The sequence below is a fragment of the Coregonus clupeaformis genome, chromosome 24 (genome assembly GCF_020615455.1).
Source record: "Coregonus clupeaformis isolate EN_2021a chromosome 24, ASM2061545v1, whole genome shotgun sequence".
Lineage (NCBI taxonomy): Eukaryota > Metazoa > Chordata > Actinopteri > Salmoniformes > Salmonidae > Coregonus > Coregonus clupeaformis.
This window is the reverse complement of record NC_059215.1, coordinates 24,111,996-24,131,263: the sequence shown is the minus strand read 5'-3', so window position 1 is coordinate 24,131,263 and position 19,268 is coordinate 24,111,996. Positions and strand designations below refer to the sequence as shown.

Here is a 19,268-nt window from a genome sequence, read left to right as displayed (position 1 = left end):
GAAGCCGGTGAGCATTGCAGGTGGTGGTCGATGGTCTAGTGGTGGGGTGACTGAGAGACTAGGGAGAAGTCAGAGTATCTCCAAATGGTGTTATTATATTAAAGGCACAATACTTGTATCACCTGTCATATAATTTCTACAACTTTGACAGTAATATACACGGAGTATACAAAGCATTAAGAACACCTGCTCTTTCCATGACATAGACTGACCAGGTGAATCCAGGTGAAAGCTATGATCCCTTATTGATGTCACTTGTTAAATCCACTTCAATCAGTGTAGATGAAGGAGAGGAGACAGGTTAAAGAAGGATTTTTAAGCCTTGAGACAATTGAGACCTGTGCCATTCAGAGGGTGAATGGGCAAGACAAAAGTTTTTTATGCTCAACAGTTTCCCTTGTGTATCAAGAATGGTCCACCACCCAAAGGACATCCAGCTAACTTGACACAACTGTGGGAAGCATTGAAGTCAATATGGGGCATCATCCCTGTGGAACGCTTTTGACACCTTGTAGAGTCCATGCCCACGACGAATTGAGGCTGTTCTGAGGGCAAATATTAGGAAGGCGTTCCTAATGTTTAGTATACTCAGTGTATGTTGATATCTGTTCCTGACTTTAACACTATGTGACATTTATATGCTTATGATTCAATGCAATGTAAATTAAAACATATAATTGATTATAACACCATAATAATTACTGAATGCTTGTTACAACCACACATGTGGTAGTTAGAGCTCATAACCATATACTGTAGTGGTGAAAACTAAACTTGGTGGTGAGTCAGTTCTATCTGTCAGTGGTCTGTCTTTATGACTCAGTGTAAGTTTACAGTGGACAGACAGAACATTAGACTTATCACACAGACTTCCATTTATAGAGACAGACTTTGACTAACATAGCCTAATTACTTTCTATGCGACTCACTCAAACATATAAATGCTTTTAATACTAAAGACTGGCAGAGAAGCACAGATAATCCAGGTTTGATCCCCTGTGATGATGTATTTTGATCCTACTTATAGCCTACTGGTGGTGATACAACCACATCATGTTTTAGAACCAAGAAGAGCTGTGCAGGAGGCCTTTTCTAACACATCTGAGCTCTGTGTGAGTGTCTCTGTGTGTGTGTGTGTGAGAGCTTTCATGCATGCATGTGTGAAGCAGGTCTAAAGAGTTATTGTCAGTTACTCCCATGCCCACCAAGGCTTTGTGGTTTCATAATTTACATTCAGTGTGTAGCCACTAATATACAGTATTAGTCAAGCTTGTTCAGGGTGTACTGTAAACCTAACACTGTAACGTCTCCTGAGTGGCGCAGTGGTCTAAGGCTGTGCCACGAGAGATCCTGGTTCGAATCCAGGCTCTGTCGTAGCCGGCCGTGACCGGGAGACCCATGGGGCGGCGCGCAATTGGCCCAGCGTCGTCCAGGGTAGGGGAGGGAATGGCCGGCAGGGATGTAGCTCAGTTGATAGAGCATGGCGTTTGCAACGCCAGGGTTGTGGGTTCGATTCCCACAGGGAGTATGAAATAATAATAATGTAAGTCGCTCTGGATAAGAGCGTCTGCTAAATGACGTAAATGTAATAAAGCTAATACTAATGTACAAGACAGTTCAGACCCAAACAGTTGGTTTACAATAAGCAGAGAGACCAGAGAGACACAGACAGAACTACAGTTTACTGGGGCTTAACATTAGAGGCCATATGTGCAGTGTAACTGCAGCCCCTCCCACTTAGGGAGCTGGAGGAGTACAAAGTCCAGATGTGTGTGTGTGTGTGTGGCGTGCATGCATGCTTGAGTGTACACTCGTCTTTCAACACTACACTCTTATCAGTACAGCGACCACACATCGAGTGTCAAATTGAAGCGTTAAGAAATTCACTGCTAAGGGCCCAAAGAAAATCATGAATTTCCAAAGCACTCAAATCTGGAAAATGAACATGGCACGTCTCTCTCTCTCTCTCTCTCTCTCTTCCTCCCCCTATCTCTCTCTCTCTCTCTCTCTCTGTATATGGGTATACGTCTACTACCGCGCATGCCTCTTCTTCTCTCAAATGGAAATTCCAATACACACTTCCCCCTTAACCTTTCTCTCTCTCTATCCCCACCTCCAACCTAACCTCCTCCTTATAGAATCAATATATGGAGCTCCTACAGTTCTCCCCCTCTCCCCCTCACCCCTTCTTACTCCCTCTCTCTCTTTAATGAGAAGCTCTGCTCCGTGCTACTGTTATGAAATATGGAACATTTGTAAAATGTTGCCTAGTCTAAATGTTATGACAGCGTTTTTCATCCATCCTTCATCCGCCCACCCCTCCTCTGATCTATCTCACTTCTTCATCCCTAATTTTAGGTTGGCCTGTTTGTTTTGATCTGGTCTTATCGCTGTAATTACTGGTTTTCCACTCATTTCCTTTCTTCGGACAGTTCACGCCTCTTCACACATTCTTTCTCCTTTCATTTTGTTTCAGTTTCTCCCGCTTTCAGACTTATGGCATTTTCTATAAAGGTTTGAATGACTGTGGGACAGTGTTGTTCCAAGGAAGTGGATGGTGAGAAGGGGGGGATTCTGTGTGTGTGTGTGTGTATGTGTGTGTGTGCGTGCGCGTGTGTGAGCGTGTGCACACTCACATACTGAACAGAAAGAGGACCACTGGAAAAAGTTAAGGGAGGGAGTAGGAATCAGAGAGAGAGAGTGAGAAAAGAGAGAGAAAGTTGAAAGTAGAAGTAGGTTTTCCCACAGATGCTCCACACAGTCTCAGTGAGTTCTGGGATTGTACTTATCCCTGTAAATATGTGGCTGGCTATCATGAATACTTATTTTGCTTCTCTATGGGAAGTTTGTGGGGAAACTAATAACTATACCACATTGTTTCCCTGTTTCCTACATACACATCTACTATAAGCACTATGCTTATAGAAATTTCCCCATCGTGAAGACCCACATTTGGTGTAAATATTGCTAAACTCTGGGAGTATTTAATTCTCAACAGTATGCTATGACTTATTCAGTTATTAATTTTCGCATAATATTAGCATTATATTCTGTAGCTATAGCCTATAGATATGTATCTATAATTATATATACCCTATATCTGTAAAAATCTAGTGGATGTGTGTCCACCACCTGTAACGCTCTCTTTTCCTCTCCTCTCAGTGTTGAACTGCTGTGAGGGCGACGTCCTCTTCCTATTGGACTCCTCGGGCAGCGTCTCGTCCTATGAGTACTCCCGCATGCTGGTCTTCCTGTCCGAGCTCCTCCTCCCCTTCTCATTGGGCGAGGACCAGGTGAGGGTGGGCCTACTGCAGGTGGGCACCCAACCCCGCCTTGAGTTTGGCTTTGATGTCCACAATACCCAAACTGGCCTCCAGGGGGCACTGGGGAACACCAAGCCTCTGAGGGGCAACACCAATACAGAGGAGGCCCTCAGGATGGCCAAGGACTGGGTGCTGAAGCCTGGAGGGGCCGGGGGAGCCAGGGCAGAGCTACCCAGGGTTCTAGTGTGGCTGACGGACGGGGTGAAGCCGGGCGATGTGATTGGACCAATGGAGGAGCTGAGAGCGGAGGGCGTGGCCGTTCTGGTGATCTCCACGGGCCACGGGAACTACCAGGTGCTGCGGCAGGTGGTCACCCCGCCTGTGGAGTCACACCTGTACTTTGTGGACATCGACGATATGAGTATCATCACCGAGGACCTGAGGGATGCCATTATTGGTGAGTGTGTGTGGGGTTCTGTGTGTGTCCAATTTGATTCCTCAATTGACTGCAATTTACATGGACCTGACCCCTTCTTTTGAGCTCTACTCTAGACTTTGCTGCTGTACAAATGCATGTCTCCATGCTACTCCTTTACCACATACCCACTCCTAGAGACTGTGAGAAATAGAGGGACGCAGAGACAGTGTATGTTAGACTGTAATGAGAGAGGGGGGGCTATTAATAAATACATTATTCAACCCCCCCCACCACCACCCAGCCCCCCCTACCGTGCCCCTCTACGGTGCCAGATATATATAGAGGGTATTTCTCTGGTCAGATAGGGTAGCAGTCATATGGACACAATCACTTCCAGTAAACATATGTAGCTCTAAGACATGATGCATACTGTAGTGATGGGCAGACGCATAGTGTAAATACAGTTGTTTTACGACACAGAAGGAGAATCCATGGTCCCTCTAGCGAGTGCCTGAAGTTCCTATCCTCTGACACTGAAACCTTTCTTGGGTTTGCTATTTGTTACAGAAGTATCTTCAGAACTGGGTTGTCTATTTCGAGGGGTTTTATGGCATGCATTGTGAATGCATTGGGGAACCCACAGTCTGTCTGTCTGTCTGAGCTCCTCTCTCTCTCATCCTTTTCCTCCCTCTCTTTTTTGCCATCTTGTTCTGGTTATCCAAGGATGAATGCTCACCAGTGAGAGAAAGGAATCCACACACTGTGATAATATGGTCGTAAATGTATTTAGGCAAATGGGGGCTGGTGAAGGGAGGATGTCTTAAGTAATGGCTGGAATGGAATGAATGGAATTATATACCGCCATCGGTATAGCCATGTCCTTCGATTTAAAGTGACACCAGCCTCCACTGGAGTTTTATATTTCACCAGTGTTTCAGTCCTTTGGTCTCGTTCTGTCTCTCCTCTAACAGAGATCCTCTGGGCTGACCGGCTCCAGGTGCGAGATGTGTCCACAGACAGCGCTGTGCTGCAGTGGCGACCGGTTCTGGCCGGTTTGACCGGTTATTATGAGATCCAGTTTGGACCGGCTCCCAGTGGGGGAGTGGTTGGAGGAGGAGCAAAGGGGCCTGGTACCAGCCCCAGTACCAGCGGTGGTCAGTACCAGAGACTCACCCGGCCAGGGGACTCCAGCACGGCCAGGCTGACGGGCCTGAAGCCAGACACCACATACACAGCCACACTGACTCCTGAGTCCAACCTGCAGGTGCTCAACCCCCGCTCCGTCACCTTCACCACTAAGCCAGGTAAGAGGCGGTAGCATGTTTACATTTGACATTTACAACATTTATATTGTTACAATTAACAATGTTGGCTCAGTTGGTTGGGATGTGGTGTCTTTGGGGTTGTGTCCAGTATGGGCACACTGTATACCGAATATTCTTATGTCACTTTCGACAAAAGCACCTGGTAAATCACCATATTATATATTTTTATATTATATTATTACATATAACGTATTGTCTCCTTAAGAGGTGTTGAGCCCAGCCATGGTGACGGTGTCTGACTCAGGGACCAACAGTGTGAGGGTGAGCTGGGGTCCTCTGCAGCCGGAGTCTGTCCAGAGCTTCCAGGTGGAGTACTCAGCCCTGCCGGGGGGGAAGCTCCACACAGCTACTGTGGGCCTAGGGCAGAACTCCACCATGCTGACCAACCTCCAGCCAGACACCCAGTACCTGGTCACCGTGAGCGCCCGTCACTCCTACGGCCGGGAGAGGGCCATGTCTGTCAAAGTGTGCACTGAGGAGGGTAAGGAGCGTAGAGCATTGAGGATATGTTCTTAGGCACAGATGCAGTATGGGATTAGCCTCAATGTTTTTAAACTGAAGCATTAAAAGGGGAAAATGCTAAATGTACTATTACCCTTCACCTCTCTCTCTCTCTCTCTCTCTCTCTCTCTCAATTTAATTTCAATTTCAATTGCTTTATTGGCATGATGTAACAATGTAAATATTGCCAAAGCGTACTTTGAAAAGGTAATCCCATATCCCTCCCTCCCTCCCTTCTCAGTGAGGCCGGCTCTTGCAGACCTGCAGCTGACCACGGTGGGCAGTGACTCTGTTCAGGTGGACTGGAAAGCCAGCGTGGACGGCCTCAGGGGCTACTGGATCACCTGGGAGGGACAGGGCGGCCACGGCTCTACCACCGCTCAGCGCTCCTCCTTCTACCTGCCCCCCAACTTACTGTCCACGCGCCTGACACACCTGCCCCCCGCCACCAGAGTGTGTGTGTCGCCTGTCTACCGGACGACACGCGGGGAGGGCCTCTGCTGCACGGCCCAGTTTCATTCAGGTGAGAGGACGGGCCGCTGCTATTTTGAATGAGGATGTGAACCCTTCAGCACTGTTGGTTGGGGTCAGTTAATTTCAGTTGTGTTGAGTTGGTCAATTGGAGCGAACATGGATTTTTTAAGGCATGTCCAATTGGATCCTAGAATTGGCACTTTTGAATGCATCCAAGCCAACTCTTTGTTTGGATAAGGATGAGATTTGAATTGCATTTTGAAGCTGAAGAGGTAGCCTTTTTATTGCCCGTATTACAACATTGATCAACTGGTAGCATGTCGCCAAGACTTCTGAGAATTGTTTTAACAACTCCAAAATGGTTCCAGATAGACAGAATGTTCTTGTAAAAACATTTGATGGGCCTAATAGTAAAGACATTTAACTGTAAAAATAAATAAAAGATTACTTTTTAATTTGGCATGAACATTACCAGTCATGATGAATTAATCTTATTGTCAAACAAATTACTTCAAAAAGTAGGGTACATGCGCATGTTCATCCAAAATAATTCCAGCATCCAAACATTGCACTGTGCACTCATTTTACATTTACATTTTAGTCATTTAGCAGACGCTCTTATCCAGAGCGACTTACAGTTAATGAGTGCATACATTTTTAATACTGGCCCCCCATGGGAATCGAACCCACAACCCTGGTGTTGCAAGCGCCATGCTCTACCAACTGAGCTACAGTTGGCTGGCTAACTCGCACCATTTGATGAATGGAAAGAGACATCTGTTTGAAAGTTGGTTGAAATTTCAGTTTAATCCACCAGAAAAGACAGAACAAATAATACAACAAATATTGTGATTAAACTCAAATATACTAATTGATTTTAAAAAACATAATAAAATAAAATAGATATAAAAAATATTTGTAAATTATATCATAAATATGACTGGTGGAGTTATGTCACACATGCAGCTAACATAAATACATGGAAATATCTGCTCTACACAAAATTACAACCAACTAATTGCAGCATTACCGCAAAAATGGAAGAGGCAAGTGGAAGGGGGAAAAAGTAAGGAACTTATTTGTCGGCCCTGCATTAAAGACCAAAATTGGTTAAAGAAAATGGTGATAAATAAAAAAGTATACCAGTTTCATTGAAGGACCAAAAAATTTAAAGCTGTGCCATATAGATTGCAAAATAGTTGGGAAGAGATTTTCGATGTACCGATTCGATGGCACATGGTTTATGAATTGATACGCAAAACGACACCGGATTCAAAACTTTTTCAATTTACATTATTATACACAATTCTTGCAACCAATAGAATGTTATATATATATGGGGGATACAACCATCGGAGCTCTGCAGATTTTGCTGCGGAGAGACAGAATCATTACATCATTTGTTTTGGTACTGTCCATATGTAGCTTGTTTTTGGTCGCAGGTCCAGGAATGGCTGAAGAATTGCAACATTTACCTGGAGCTAACTCTGCAGATAGCACTACTGGGTGATTTGAAAAGTCATAGTCAATCGATCAATAATATTTAATTTACAATCTGTAGAAACTATAAGAATAGAAAAGTTCAGAACTTTTATGAAACATCACAGCTGAAAAATATATGGCAAATGGAAATCAAAACTGGATGGTGTTCAGTGATAGATGGAAGGGGTTGAGTGGAGCTGAAGGCTGGGACTAATAACAACAAGATAACTAATGTAAAATATACTGTGTCCGTAAAATGTATGTAGGTTCAGAACTTTTGTGAAACAGCACAGTTAAAAATATATGGCAAATAGAAATCAAACGGGATGGTCTTCAGAAATAGATTGGAGGGGTTGAGAGTAACGGAAGGATATGAGTAAAAACAAACAAAAGATAACTATTGTAAAATAGATTGTGTCCGTAAAATGTATATAGTATGTATAAGCTGGAAGTAGAAGCCTAAGTGTTGTTGTTCATTAGTTTACTCCAATTAGAGGAGGGGTGATAGGGTTAGTAGAAAATAATAAAGGAAAATATATTTTTAAAAGATGTTTGTATATATATATACAGTGGGGAAAAAAAGTATTTAGTCAGCCACCAATTGTGCAAGTTCTCCCACTTAAAAAGATGAGAGAGGCCTGTAATTTTCATCATAGGTACACGTCAACTATGACAGACAATTATTATTTTTTTTATCCAGAAAATCACATTGTAGGATTTTTAATGAATTTATTTGCAAATTATGGTGGAAAATAAGTATTTGGTTACCTACAAACAAGTAAGATTTCTGGCTCTCACAGACCTGTAACTTCTTCTTTAAGAGGCTCCTCTGTCCTCCACTCGTTACCTGTATTAATGGCACCTGTTTGAACTTGTTATCAGTATAAAAGACACCTGTCCACAACCTCAAACAGTCACACTCCAAACTCCACTATGGCCAAGACCAAAGAGCTGTCAAAGGACACCAGAAACAAAATTGTAGACCTGCACCAGGCTGGGAAGACTGAATCTGCAATAGGTAAGCAGCTTGGTTTGAAGAAATCAACTGTGGAAGCAATTATTAGGAAATGGAAGACATACAAGACCACTGATAATCTCCCTCGATCTGGGGCTCCACGCAAGATCTCACCCCGTGGGGTCAAAATGATCACAAGAACGGTGAGCAAAAATCCCAGAACCACACGGGGGGACCTAGTGAATGACCTGCAGAGAGCTGGGACCAAAGTAACAAAGCCTACCATCAGTAACACACTACGCCGCAAAGACTCAAATCCTGCAGTGCCAGACGTGTCCCCCTGCTTAAGCCAGTACATGTCCAGGCCCGTCTGAAGTTTGCTAGAGTGCATTTGGATGATCCAGAAGAGGATTGGGAGAATGTCATATGGTCAGATGAATCCAAAATATAACTTTTTGGTAAAAACTCAACTCGTCGTGTTTGGAGGACAAAGAATGCTGAGTTGCATCCAAAGAACACCATACCTACTGTGAAGCATGGGGGTGGAAACATCATGCTTTGGGGCTGTTTTTCTGCAAAGGGACCAGGACGACTGATCCGTGTAAAGGAAAGAATGAATGGGGCCATGTATCGTGAGATTTTGAGTGAAAACCTCCTTCCATCAGCAAGGGCATTGAAGATGAAACGTGGCTGGGTCTTTCAGCATGACAATGATCCCAAACACACCGCCCGGGCAACGAAGGAGTGGCTTCGTAAGAAGCATTTCAAGGTCCTGGAGTGGCCTAGCCAGTCTCCAGATCTCAACCCCATAGAAAATCTTTGGAGGGAGTTGAAAGTCTGTGTTGCCCAGCGACAGCCCCAAAACATCACTGCTCTAGAGGAGATCTGCATGGAGGAATGGGCCAAAATACCAGCAACAGTGTGTGAAAACCTTGTGAAGACTTACAGAAAACGTTTGACCTGTGTCATTGCCAACAAAGGGTATATAACAAAGTATTGAGAAACTTTTGTTATTGACCAAATACTTATTTTCCACCATAATTTGCAAATAAATTAATTAAAAATCATACAATGTGATTTTCTGGAAATTTCTTTCTCATTTTGTCTGTCATAGTTGACGTGTACCTATGATGAAAATTACAAGGCCTCTCTCATCTTTTTAAGTGGGAGAACTTGCACAATTGGTGGCTGACTAAATACTTTTTTCCCCCACTGTATATATATATATATATGTATGTATATATGTATGTACAGTCAATATGTGTATGTATGTATGCATATGTGTGTATATACAGTGGGGAGAACAAGTATTTGATACACTGCCGATTTTGCAGGTTTTCCTACTTACAAAGCATGTAGAGGTCTGTAATTTTTTATTTTTTTTTATCCAGAAAATCACATTGTGTGATTTTTAAGTAATTAATTTGCATTTTATTGCATGACATAAGTATTTGATACATCAGAAAAGCAGAACTTAATATTTGGTACAGAAACCTTTGTTTGCAATTACAGAGATCATACGTTTCCTGTAGGTCTTGACCAGGTTTGCACACACTGCAGCAGGGATTTTGGCCCACTCCTCCATACAGACCTTCTCCAGATCCTTCAGGTTTCGGGGCTGTCGCTGGGCAATACGGACTTTCAGCTCCCTCCAAAGATGTTCTATTGGGTTCAGGTCTGGAGACTGGCTAGGCCACTCCAGGGCCTTGAGATGCTTCTTACGGAGCCACTCCTTAGTTGCCCTGGCTGTGTGTTTCGGGTCGTTGTCATGCTGGAAGACCCAGCCACGACCCATCTTCAATGCTCTTACTGAGGGAAGGAGGTTGTTGGCCAAGATCTCGCGATACATGGCCCCATCCATCCTCCCCTCAATACGGTGCAGTCGTCCTGTCCCCTTTGCAGAAAAGCATCCCCAAAGAATGATGTTTCCACCTCCATGTTTCACGGTTGGGATGGTGTTCTTGGGGTTGTACTCATCCTTCTTCTTCCTGCAAACACGGAGAGTGGAGTTTAGACCAAAAAGCTCTATTTTTGTCTCATCAGACCACATGACCTTCTCCCATTCCTCCTCTGGATCATCCAGATGGTCATTGGCAAACTTCAGACGGGCCTGGACATGCGCTGGCTTGAGCAGGGGGACCTTGCGTGCGCTGCAGGATTTTAATCCATGACGGCGTAGTGTGTTACTAATGGTTTTCTTTGAGACTGTGGTCCCAGCTCTCTTCAGGTCATTGACCAGGTCCTTGCCGTATAGTTCTGGGCTGATCCCTCACCTTCCTCATGATCATTGATGCCCCACAAGGTGAGATCTTGCATGGAGCCCCAGACCGAGGGTGATTGACCGTCATCTTGAACTTCTTCAATTTTCTAATAATTGCGCCAACAGTTGTTGCCTTCTCACCAAGCTGCTTGCCTATTGTCCTGTAGCCCATCCCAGCCTTGTGCAGGTCTACAATTTGATCCCTGATGTCCTTACACAGCGCTCTGGTCTTGGCCATTGTGGAGAGGTTGGAGTCTGTTTGATTGAGTGTGTGGACAGGTGTCTTTTATACAGGTAACGAGTTCAAACAGGTGCAGTTAATACAGGTAATGATTGGAGAACAGGAGGGCTTCTTAAAGAAAAACTAACAGGTCTGTGAGAGTAGGAATTCTTACTGGTTGGTAGGTGATCAAATACTTATGTCATGCAATAAAATGCAAATTAATTACTTAAAAATCATACAATGTGATTTTCTGGATTTTAGATTCCGTCTCTCACAGTTGAAGTGTACCTATGATAAAAATTACAGACCTCTACATGCTTTGTAAGTAGGAAAACCTGCAAAATCGGCAGTGTATCAAATACTTGTTCTTCCCACTGTATATTGACAAAAAAATATATGGGGGATTGGAAATGATGAAGACAATTACATTGATGGAAGCTACAATCTATCTGCAATATTAAAGCTGATCTACCCCCTAAAAAAAAAAAAACACAACACATGTGGGGTATTGCTGACAAAAGGACATTTTTTGTGGAAAGAAAAGTTTGGACACCTGAAAAGGGGCTGAGATACGGGACCGTCCTGGGATAACAAGTGCAGCCACATGGGAAAATATTGTTTAAACCATGACACAGAGGTGGGGGTGTTTTTTAAATTGGAATAAGCTTTCATTTTAATATTTACCACTGTAGCAATACAAATTGCATTTGAAACAAATAGGATAATGGTTAAATAAGTATTATGTAGAGACCCCCCCAAATGTAATTAGACTTTTTGGTGAGGTTTTAATGTTTGCCTGTTTCCTTCTGCCTTTCAGACGCATCGGCTTGGGGCCACAGATCATAACATTGCTGAGTTTAACAGGCACTATACTATGGCAAGGATGGAGGGAGGAAGGAGAAGAAGAGATACAAGAACAATACATCTGAACTTGCATCCCTCTCTTAGCTCATTCTATCCTCTCTGGACATCATCCACAATACACAAGGCCTTTGGCTTACAAAGCACTTATGTTTAATAGATACTGACACAATAGATACAGTGGGGAAAAAAAGTATTTAGTCAGCCACCAACTGTGCAAGTTCTCCCACTTAAAAAGATGAGAGAGGCCTGTAATTTTCATCATAGGTACACGTCAACTATGACAGACAAAATGAGGAAAAAAAATCCAGAAAATCACATTGTAGGATTTTTTATGAATTTATTTGCAAATTATGGTGGTAAATAAGTATTTGGTCAATAACAAAAGTTTCTCAATACTTTGTTATATACCCTTTGTTGGCAATGACACAGGTCAAACGTTTTCTGTAAGTCTTCACAAGGTTTTCACACACTGTTGCTGGTATTTTGGCCCATTCCTCCATGCAGATCTCCTCTAGAGCAGTGATGTTTTGGGGCTGTCGCTGGGCAACACGGACTTTCAACTCCCTCCAAAGATTTTCTATGGGGTTGAGATCTGGAGACTGGCTAGGCCACTCCAGGACCTTGAAATGCTTCTTACGAAGCCACTCCTTCGTTGCCCGGGTGGTGTGTTTGGGATCATTGTCATGCTGAAAGACCCAGCCACGTTTCATCTTCAATGCCCTTGCTGATGGAAGGAGGTTTTCACTCAAAATCACATGATACATGGCCCCATTCATTCTTTCCTTTACACGGATCAGTCGTCCTGGTCCCTTTGCAGAAAAACAGCCCCAAAGCTTGATGTTTCCACCCCCATGCTTCACAGTAGGTATGGTGTTCTTTGGATGCAACTCATCATTCTTTGTCCTCCAAACACGACAAGTTCTATTTTGGTTTCATCTGACCATATGACATATGACATTCTCCCAATCCTCTTCTGGATCATCCAAATGCACTCTAGCAAACTTCAGACGGGCCTGGACATGTACTGGCTTAAGCAGGGGGACACGTCTGCACTGCAGGATTTGAGTCCCTGGCGGCGTAGTGTGTTACTGATGGTAGGCTTTGTTACTTTGGTCCCAGCTCTCTGCAGGTCATTCACTAGGTCCCCCCGTGTGGTTCTGGGATTTTTGCTCACCGTTCTTGTGATCATTTTGACCCCACGGGGTGAGATCTTGCGTGGAGCCCCAGATCGAGGGAGATTATCAGTGGTCTTGCATGTCTTCCATTTCCTAATAATTGCTCCCACAGTTGATTTCTTCAAACCAAGCTGCTTACCTATTGCAGATTCAGTCTTCCCAGCCTGGTGCAGGTCTACAATTTTGTTTCTGGTGTCCTTTGACAGCTCTTTGGTCTTGGCCATAGTGGAGTTTGGAGTGTGACTGTTTGAGGTTGTGGACAGGTGTCTTTTATACTGATAACAAGTTCAAACAGGTGCCATTAATACAGGTAACGAGTGGAGGACAGAGGAGCCTCTTAAAGAAGAAGTTACAGGTCTGTGAGAGCCAGAATTCTTGCTTGTTTGTAGGTGACCAAATACTTATTTTCCACCATAATTTGCAAATAAATTCATTAAAAATCCTACAATGTGATTTTCTGGATTTTTATTTCTCAATTTGTCTGTCATAGTTGACGTGTACCTATGATGAAAATTACAGGCCTCTCTCATCTTTTTAAGTGGGAGAACTTGCACAATTGGTGGCTGACTAAATACTTTTTTTCCCCACTGTATAGGCTTACTGTACTGTAAAAATGTTGCTCTATTAGTCAGCACCCTAACTGAACTGTGGGTTGCTATCTTCTGCAATGCAGACATCTTGATTTTCATGTTTACTTTGTATTTCCTAAAACCTGTAATCACACTGTTTAAACATTTGTTTGTTTTAGATATAAGCTTAAGCTGTAGAGAGTGGGCCAAGCATAGCAGTATAGATCAAGGTAATTCTGGTTTGTGGTATCATACACTATGTAGTTTTACTCAAAAAGATTAACGTATAGAAACACATTTTTCTAGCGCACGGAGAGCAACTATGTTTGCAAAATACTTTGAATGTTTCCCAAAGCACCCACCCCTAATATTTTGTAACATTGAATACATGTGTGCGCAAACTCAGCGTAGACTTTAATTGAAAGGCAAGTGAACACAGAACCCTTCATAACAGAGAGGAACTCATTTGAACCAATGACAAATCCCAAACAGATTCTATATGTGGCTACACTAATAAAACCACAGACAGATGTTCTACCAGTGAGATGTTGCAGATGTTATTTAGATAAATGATGGTCACACTGATATTTTCCAGGATTGTTTTGACTCATCACCACCAACACTTATACATGGAGGCATTGGCAAACCGTTACATTGGATGATGCTGTATTCAGTCATACAGGTTGGCCATTGAACCAGGGGGGCATACAGTGGGTATCATAAGTATTCACCCCCTTGTATTTCATCACATTTTATTGTGTTACAAAGTGCGATTCAAATAGATTTAATTGTCATTTTTGGTCAACAATCTACACAAAATACTCTGTAATGTCAAAGTGGAATAAAAATGTGTTTTCTTTTTAAAGATGAATGAAAAATAAAACACTAATATACCTTGATTAGATAAGTATTCACCCCCCTGAGTCAATACATGTTAGAAACACTTGGGTAAGTCTCTAAGAGCACCAGGATTGTGCAATATTTGCCCATTATAATTTTTTTAATTCTTCAAGCTCTGTCAAGGTGTTGGTGATCATAGCTAGACAGCAATTTGCATGTCTTGCCATAGATTTTCAAGCAGATTTAAGTCAAAACTGTAATTTGGCTACTTAGGAACATTCACTGTCTTCTTGGTAAGCAACTCCAGTGTAGATTTGGCCTTGTGTTGTAGGTTATTGTCCTGCTGAAAGGTGAATTCCTCTCCCAGTGTCTGGTGTAAAGCAGACAGAGGAACGTTTTCCTCTAGGATTTTGCCTGTGCTTAGCTCCATCCTGTTTCTTTTTATCCTGGAAAACTCCCCATTCTTTGCAGATGTCAAGCATACCCATACCAAATAAGGAGGCAGTTACTCAGTGATGTGTTGTGTTGGATTTCCCCAATCATAAGGCTTTGCATTTAGGCCAGAAAGTGTATTCCTTTGCCGTGTTTTTTCTTCTCAGTATTACTTTAGTGCCTTGTTGCATACAGGATGCATGTTTTGGAATATTTTTATTCTGTATCTTTTCACTCTTTAATTTACAGTAGGTCATTACTGTGGAGTCAGTACAACATTGTTGATCTATCCTCAGTTTTCTCCCATCACAGCCATTGAACTGCATAGCTGTTTTAAAATCACCTATGTCCTCATGTTGACATCCCTGAGCAGTTTCATTCCTGTCCTGCAGCTCAGTTCAGCAAGACAACTGTACCTTTGATGTGTCTGGGTGGTTTAATATATAATCCACAGCATATTTATTAACTTGACCTTGCTTGAAGAGATAGTCAATGTCTTATTTGTTATTGTTACCCATCTACCAATCACTGCCCTTCTTTATGAGGCTTTCGAACAGCTCCCTGGTCTTTGTAGTTGAATCTGTGCTTGAAATTCAATACTTGACTGAGGGACCTTACAGATGTTGTATGTATGGGGGACAGAGGAAGGGGTAGTCATTCAAAACACAGAGTGACTCCATGTACAGTGCCTTCAGAAAGTATTGGGGGGGACGGGGGTGCTGAGGAGTATTTTTGTTCGCTCATACAGGAACAATATGTTTGGGATTTTTTACATGTATTTATTTATCAGGGGGTGATGCAGCACCCTTACTTCCAGCGGCTATGAAATCTTTGTAGTGACTGGGTGTATCGATACAGCATCCAAAGTGTAATTAATAACTTCACCATGCTCAAAGGGATATTCAATATCTGCTTTTATTAAATGTTTTACCCATCTACCAATAGGTGCCCTTCTTTGCGAGGCATTGGAAAACCTCCCTTGTCTTTGTGATTGAATCTGTGTTTGAAATTCACTGCTCAACTGAGGGACCTTACAGATAATTGTATGTGTGGGGTACAGGGATGAGGTAGTAATTCAAAAATAATGTTAAACACTATTATTGCACACAGAGTGAGTCCATGCAACTTATTATGTGACTTGTTAAGCCAAATTTTACTCCTGAACTAATTTACGCAAGCCTAAACAAAGGGGTGAATACTTATGCAACAACTATATTTTAGTTATTTAATTTGTATTAATTTGTAAACATTTGTAGAATGTTATTGTCACTTTGACTTTATATAGTATATTGTGTAGATCACCATTACATCTATTTCAATCCCACTTTGTAATACAAAAAAAATAAAAAATCTAAAGGGGATGAACACTTATGATACCCACTGTAGGTCTGCAGAGGAAATATAATTATTCTACCAAATTCCTTTGACCGTATTCATACTGAACTGTGTGTGTGTGTGTGTGTTGAGATCTGTTCACAGTACGTGGCTTTGTTTACAGCTGGTCTCTGTTGCCTCCCTGTGGAAGTTGTACTGATATTTAGATTTGTTCAAGGTTTGTTCATATTCAATAAATTGAGAGTTGTACATCAGTTAAAACACAGGGACTGAATGCCTTTGACTATTTATTGAGGATCGGGATGCTGATTGGATGAATTCATTGAGGAAGGGTTGATAACAAAAGGGATTGCCGAAATGACGAAGAATATGAATCAGATGGATGCCCCGCCTTTGCTGATTGGCGAGGAAAAGCAATTGGGTGGGAAATTGTTATTTCATGGCCCTCACAATCTTCTCCTCTTCTTTGCCATTTTCACCTCCTGCTTCTTTTCTTTTAATTGTCACTTCCTTATTTTCTCCTCCAATTGTTTTTTTATTTACCCCCAAGAGCACAATGAGCCAAGTAAAGTCCCCCCAGCCAAACCCAGATGCCACTGGGCCAATTGTGTGCTGCCCTATGGGACTCCCAGTCACAGCCGGTTGTGACACAGCCTGGGATCGAACACAGGTCTGTAGTGACGCCTCAAGCAGAGCGATGCAGTGCCTTAGGCCGCTGCGCCACTTGGGAGGCCCGTTCAATCATTGTTTTTCTCCTCCTCAGCTCTCTTTTTTGCCTCCTTCTTCTCCTGCACTTGCTTCTTTTCCTCCTCCTTTTCCCACACTATCCTTCTCTTATATTTTCTGCCTCTCTATATCCCTCATTCTCTGTAGCTCCCAACACCTTTTCTCCTCCTTTCCCATTATCTCCTGTTCAGTTTTTTTGCCTTTTCTTCCGTGCCTCCTGTTCTGCTTTTGCCTTCTGCTGCAATTTCTTGAGGATCTGCTGTTTGTTCCTTAACTCCTGTTCTATGAATTGTCTTCGTTGTTTAACAGACACCAGTCTCTCCTCCTCATCACCCTCATTATCACCCACAGAGGTCTCCTCCCTCTCCTCCTTCTCTTTATTCTCACTCTCCTTTAGGTACTCCTTTCCCTTCCTCCTCTCTTCCTCACTTTCACTGTCACTCTGTGAGGTTGTCTCTTGCACATGAGGTTTCCTCATTCTGGAGGGACTCCATAGATTCAGTCTCACTCACTGGTGAGGGTGAGGTGAGGTGCGGTCCAGGGTGAGGTGCAGCTGGGTGTGGCAAGGGAGAGAGGGGGGCAGGCAGGGAACTTACGTTTACATTTACATTTTACATTTTAGTCATTTAGCAGACGCTCTTATCCAGAGCGACTTACAGTTAGTTAGTGCATACATATATTTTTTTTTCATACCCCCTGTGTGAATCGAACCCACAACCCTGACGTTGCAAACGCCATGCTCTATCAACTGAGCTACATCCCTGCCGGCCATTCCCTCCCCTACCCTGGACGACGCTGGGCCAATTGCGCGCCGCCCCATGGGTCTCCCGGTCGCGGCCGGCTACGACAGAGTGAACTTAGTGCAGGCATGTCTGGCTGGCTTTGGAAAATACCAGCTCTGCCCTGAGAAAGGATGGGCAGAATTGGGGAGACGGGACGCATGATGGAGGCTGACTGCTGCTTCACCATGCCTCTCTGTGTGGAGACAGACAGAGGGGTGGACAGATGGACGAAACGATAGCCGGAATTTAACCCAACTCTAACCTTACCCAGAGGCCAAAGCTGGTCGAAATAACATCATTATTACAATGAAATGACGCCCATCTACAAAACAGAGGATGATGATCTGGCCTTACCTCCTCCAATATGGCTCTCAGAGTTTTCAGCTCCTCCCAGATGATCTCATGTCCATCCCTCTCTTTTCCTGAAACCTGTTCATGCTCCTGGTTGAAGACAGCGGAGGTGTATTTAGAGGGTAAATTAGTCCGGATTATATCTATGAGGGTGCGCATGCCTGGAGTCGTGGCACGGGTCCAGGAGCATTTGACGATGCTAGCCAGCTTGGGAGAAGCGATGGATCGGGTTCTCCAGGTCGTCCAATGCCTGGAGAGGAGAGGACCCGATCTGTCGGGACCAGCTGGGCGACCGGATCCAGCCACCCACACCCCAGCACCCAGAGGGATCCATATATCCCGACCACGGGATTTCGACGGGACAGCTGCTCTCTGCTAGGGATTCTTCCTCCAACTGGAGCTCTACTATTCCAGCATCAGCCCGGCCCCATCGGAGCAGGAGAAGGTGTCCGCCCTCGTCTCTTGCCTCTCAGGGAAAGCCCTGGAGTGGGCCAACGCGGTCTGGAACGAAGGAGGAGCCGCGTTGGACAACTACGGGGAGTTCGCTCGCCTCTTTCGGGCTGTCTTCGATCACCCGCCCGAGGGTCGAGAGGCAGGCGAGTGGCTGGTCCACCTGAGGCAGGGGACGAGGACCACGCAGGACTTCGCAGAGGGTTCTCACGGGGTGGTCGCGAGAGTGTCAGGGTAGGTGTCTCTGTGTTTCCGTTGGTGCAACCACGGTGCAACCAGACAGTACCTCCACCGTGCGCATTCCCCCCGACTACCTCGATTTGGCACACGCATTTTCCAAAACGCAGGCGACCAAGTTACCACCTCATCGGGCGGGGGATTGCGCGATAAACCTCCGGGTAGATGCTGTGCCTCCCAGGAGTCATGTGTATCCCCTGTCACAGGCTGAAACGGAGGCTATGGAGACATACGTCACGAGTCCCTGCAGCAGGGGTTTATACGTCCCTCCACTTCACCCACCTGCTCAAGTTTATTTTTTGTGAAGAAGAAAGACGGTGGTCTGCGCCCTTGCATTGATTACCGATCACTGAACAAGGGGACGATATTGATTTAGTTATCCTCTCCCCCTCATTCCTTCTGTGATTGAGTCAATGCATGGGGCGCGCTTCTTCACAAAATTAGATCTGCTGAATGCGTACAACCTGGTGCGTGTCCGAGAGGGGGACGAGTGGAAGACAGCATTCAGCACAACCACGGGGCATTAGGAATACCTGGTGATGCCTTACGGTTTGATGAATGCTCCATCCGTCTTCCAGTCCTTTGTGAACAAGGTGTTTTGGGACA

General features: G+C 44.0%; 1 protein-coding gene across 1 annotated transcript in view; it reads left to right on the top strand.

Annotated features, from left to right (window-relative positions):
* Window positions 1–11,978, top strand: part of LOC121538417 (von Willebrand factor A domain-containing protein 1) — a 12,365-nt gene extending 387 nt beyond the window's left edge. The window contains exons 1-6 of the mRNA XM_041846394.2: window positions 1–7; window positions 3,163–3,720; window positions 4,653–4,985; window positions 5,212–5,487; window positions 5,749–6,030; window positions 11,719–11,978. The exon at window positions 1–7 is cut by the window's left edge and continues 387 nt beyond it. Of these exons, the coding sequence (XP_041702328.1) occupies window positions 1–7; window positions 3,163–3,720; window positions 4,653–4,985; window positions 5,212–5,487; window positions 5,749–6,030; window positions 11,719–11,747 (1,485 nt within the window). The 3' untranslated portion in view covers window positions 11,748–11,978. The remainder of the gene's footprint in view (window positions 8–3,162; window positions 3,721–4,652; window positions 4,986–5,211; window positions 5,488–5,748; window positions 6,031–11,718) is intronic.
* Window positions 11,979–19,268: the final 7,290 nt, after the last annotated feature.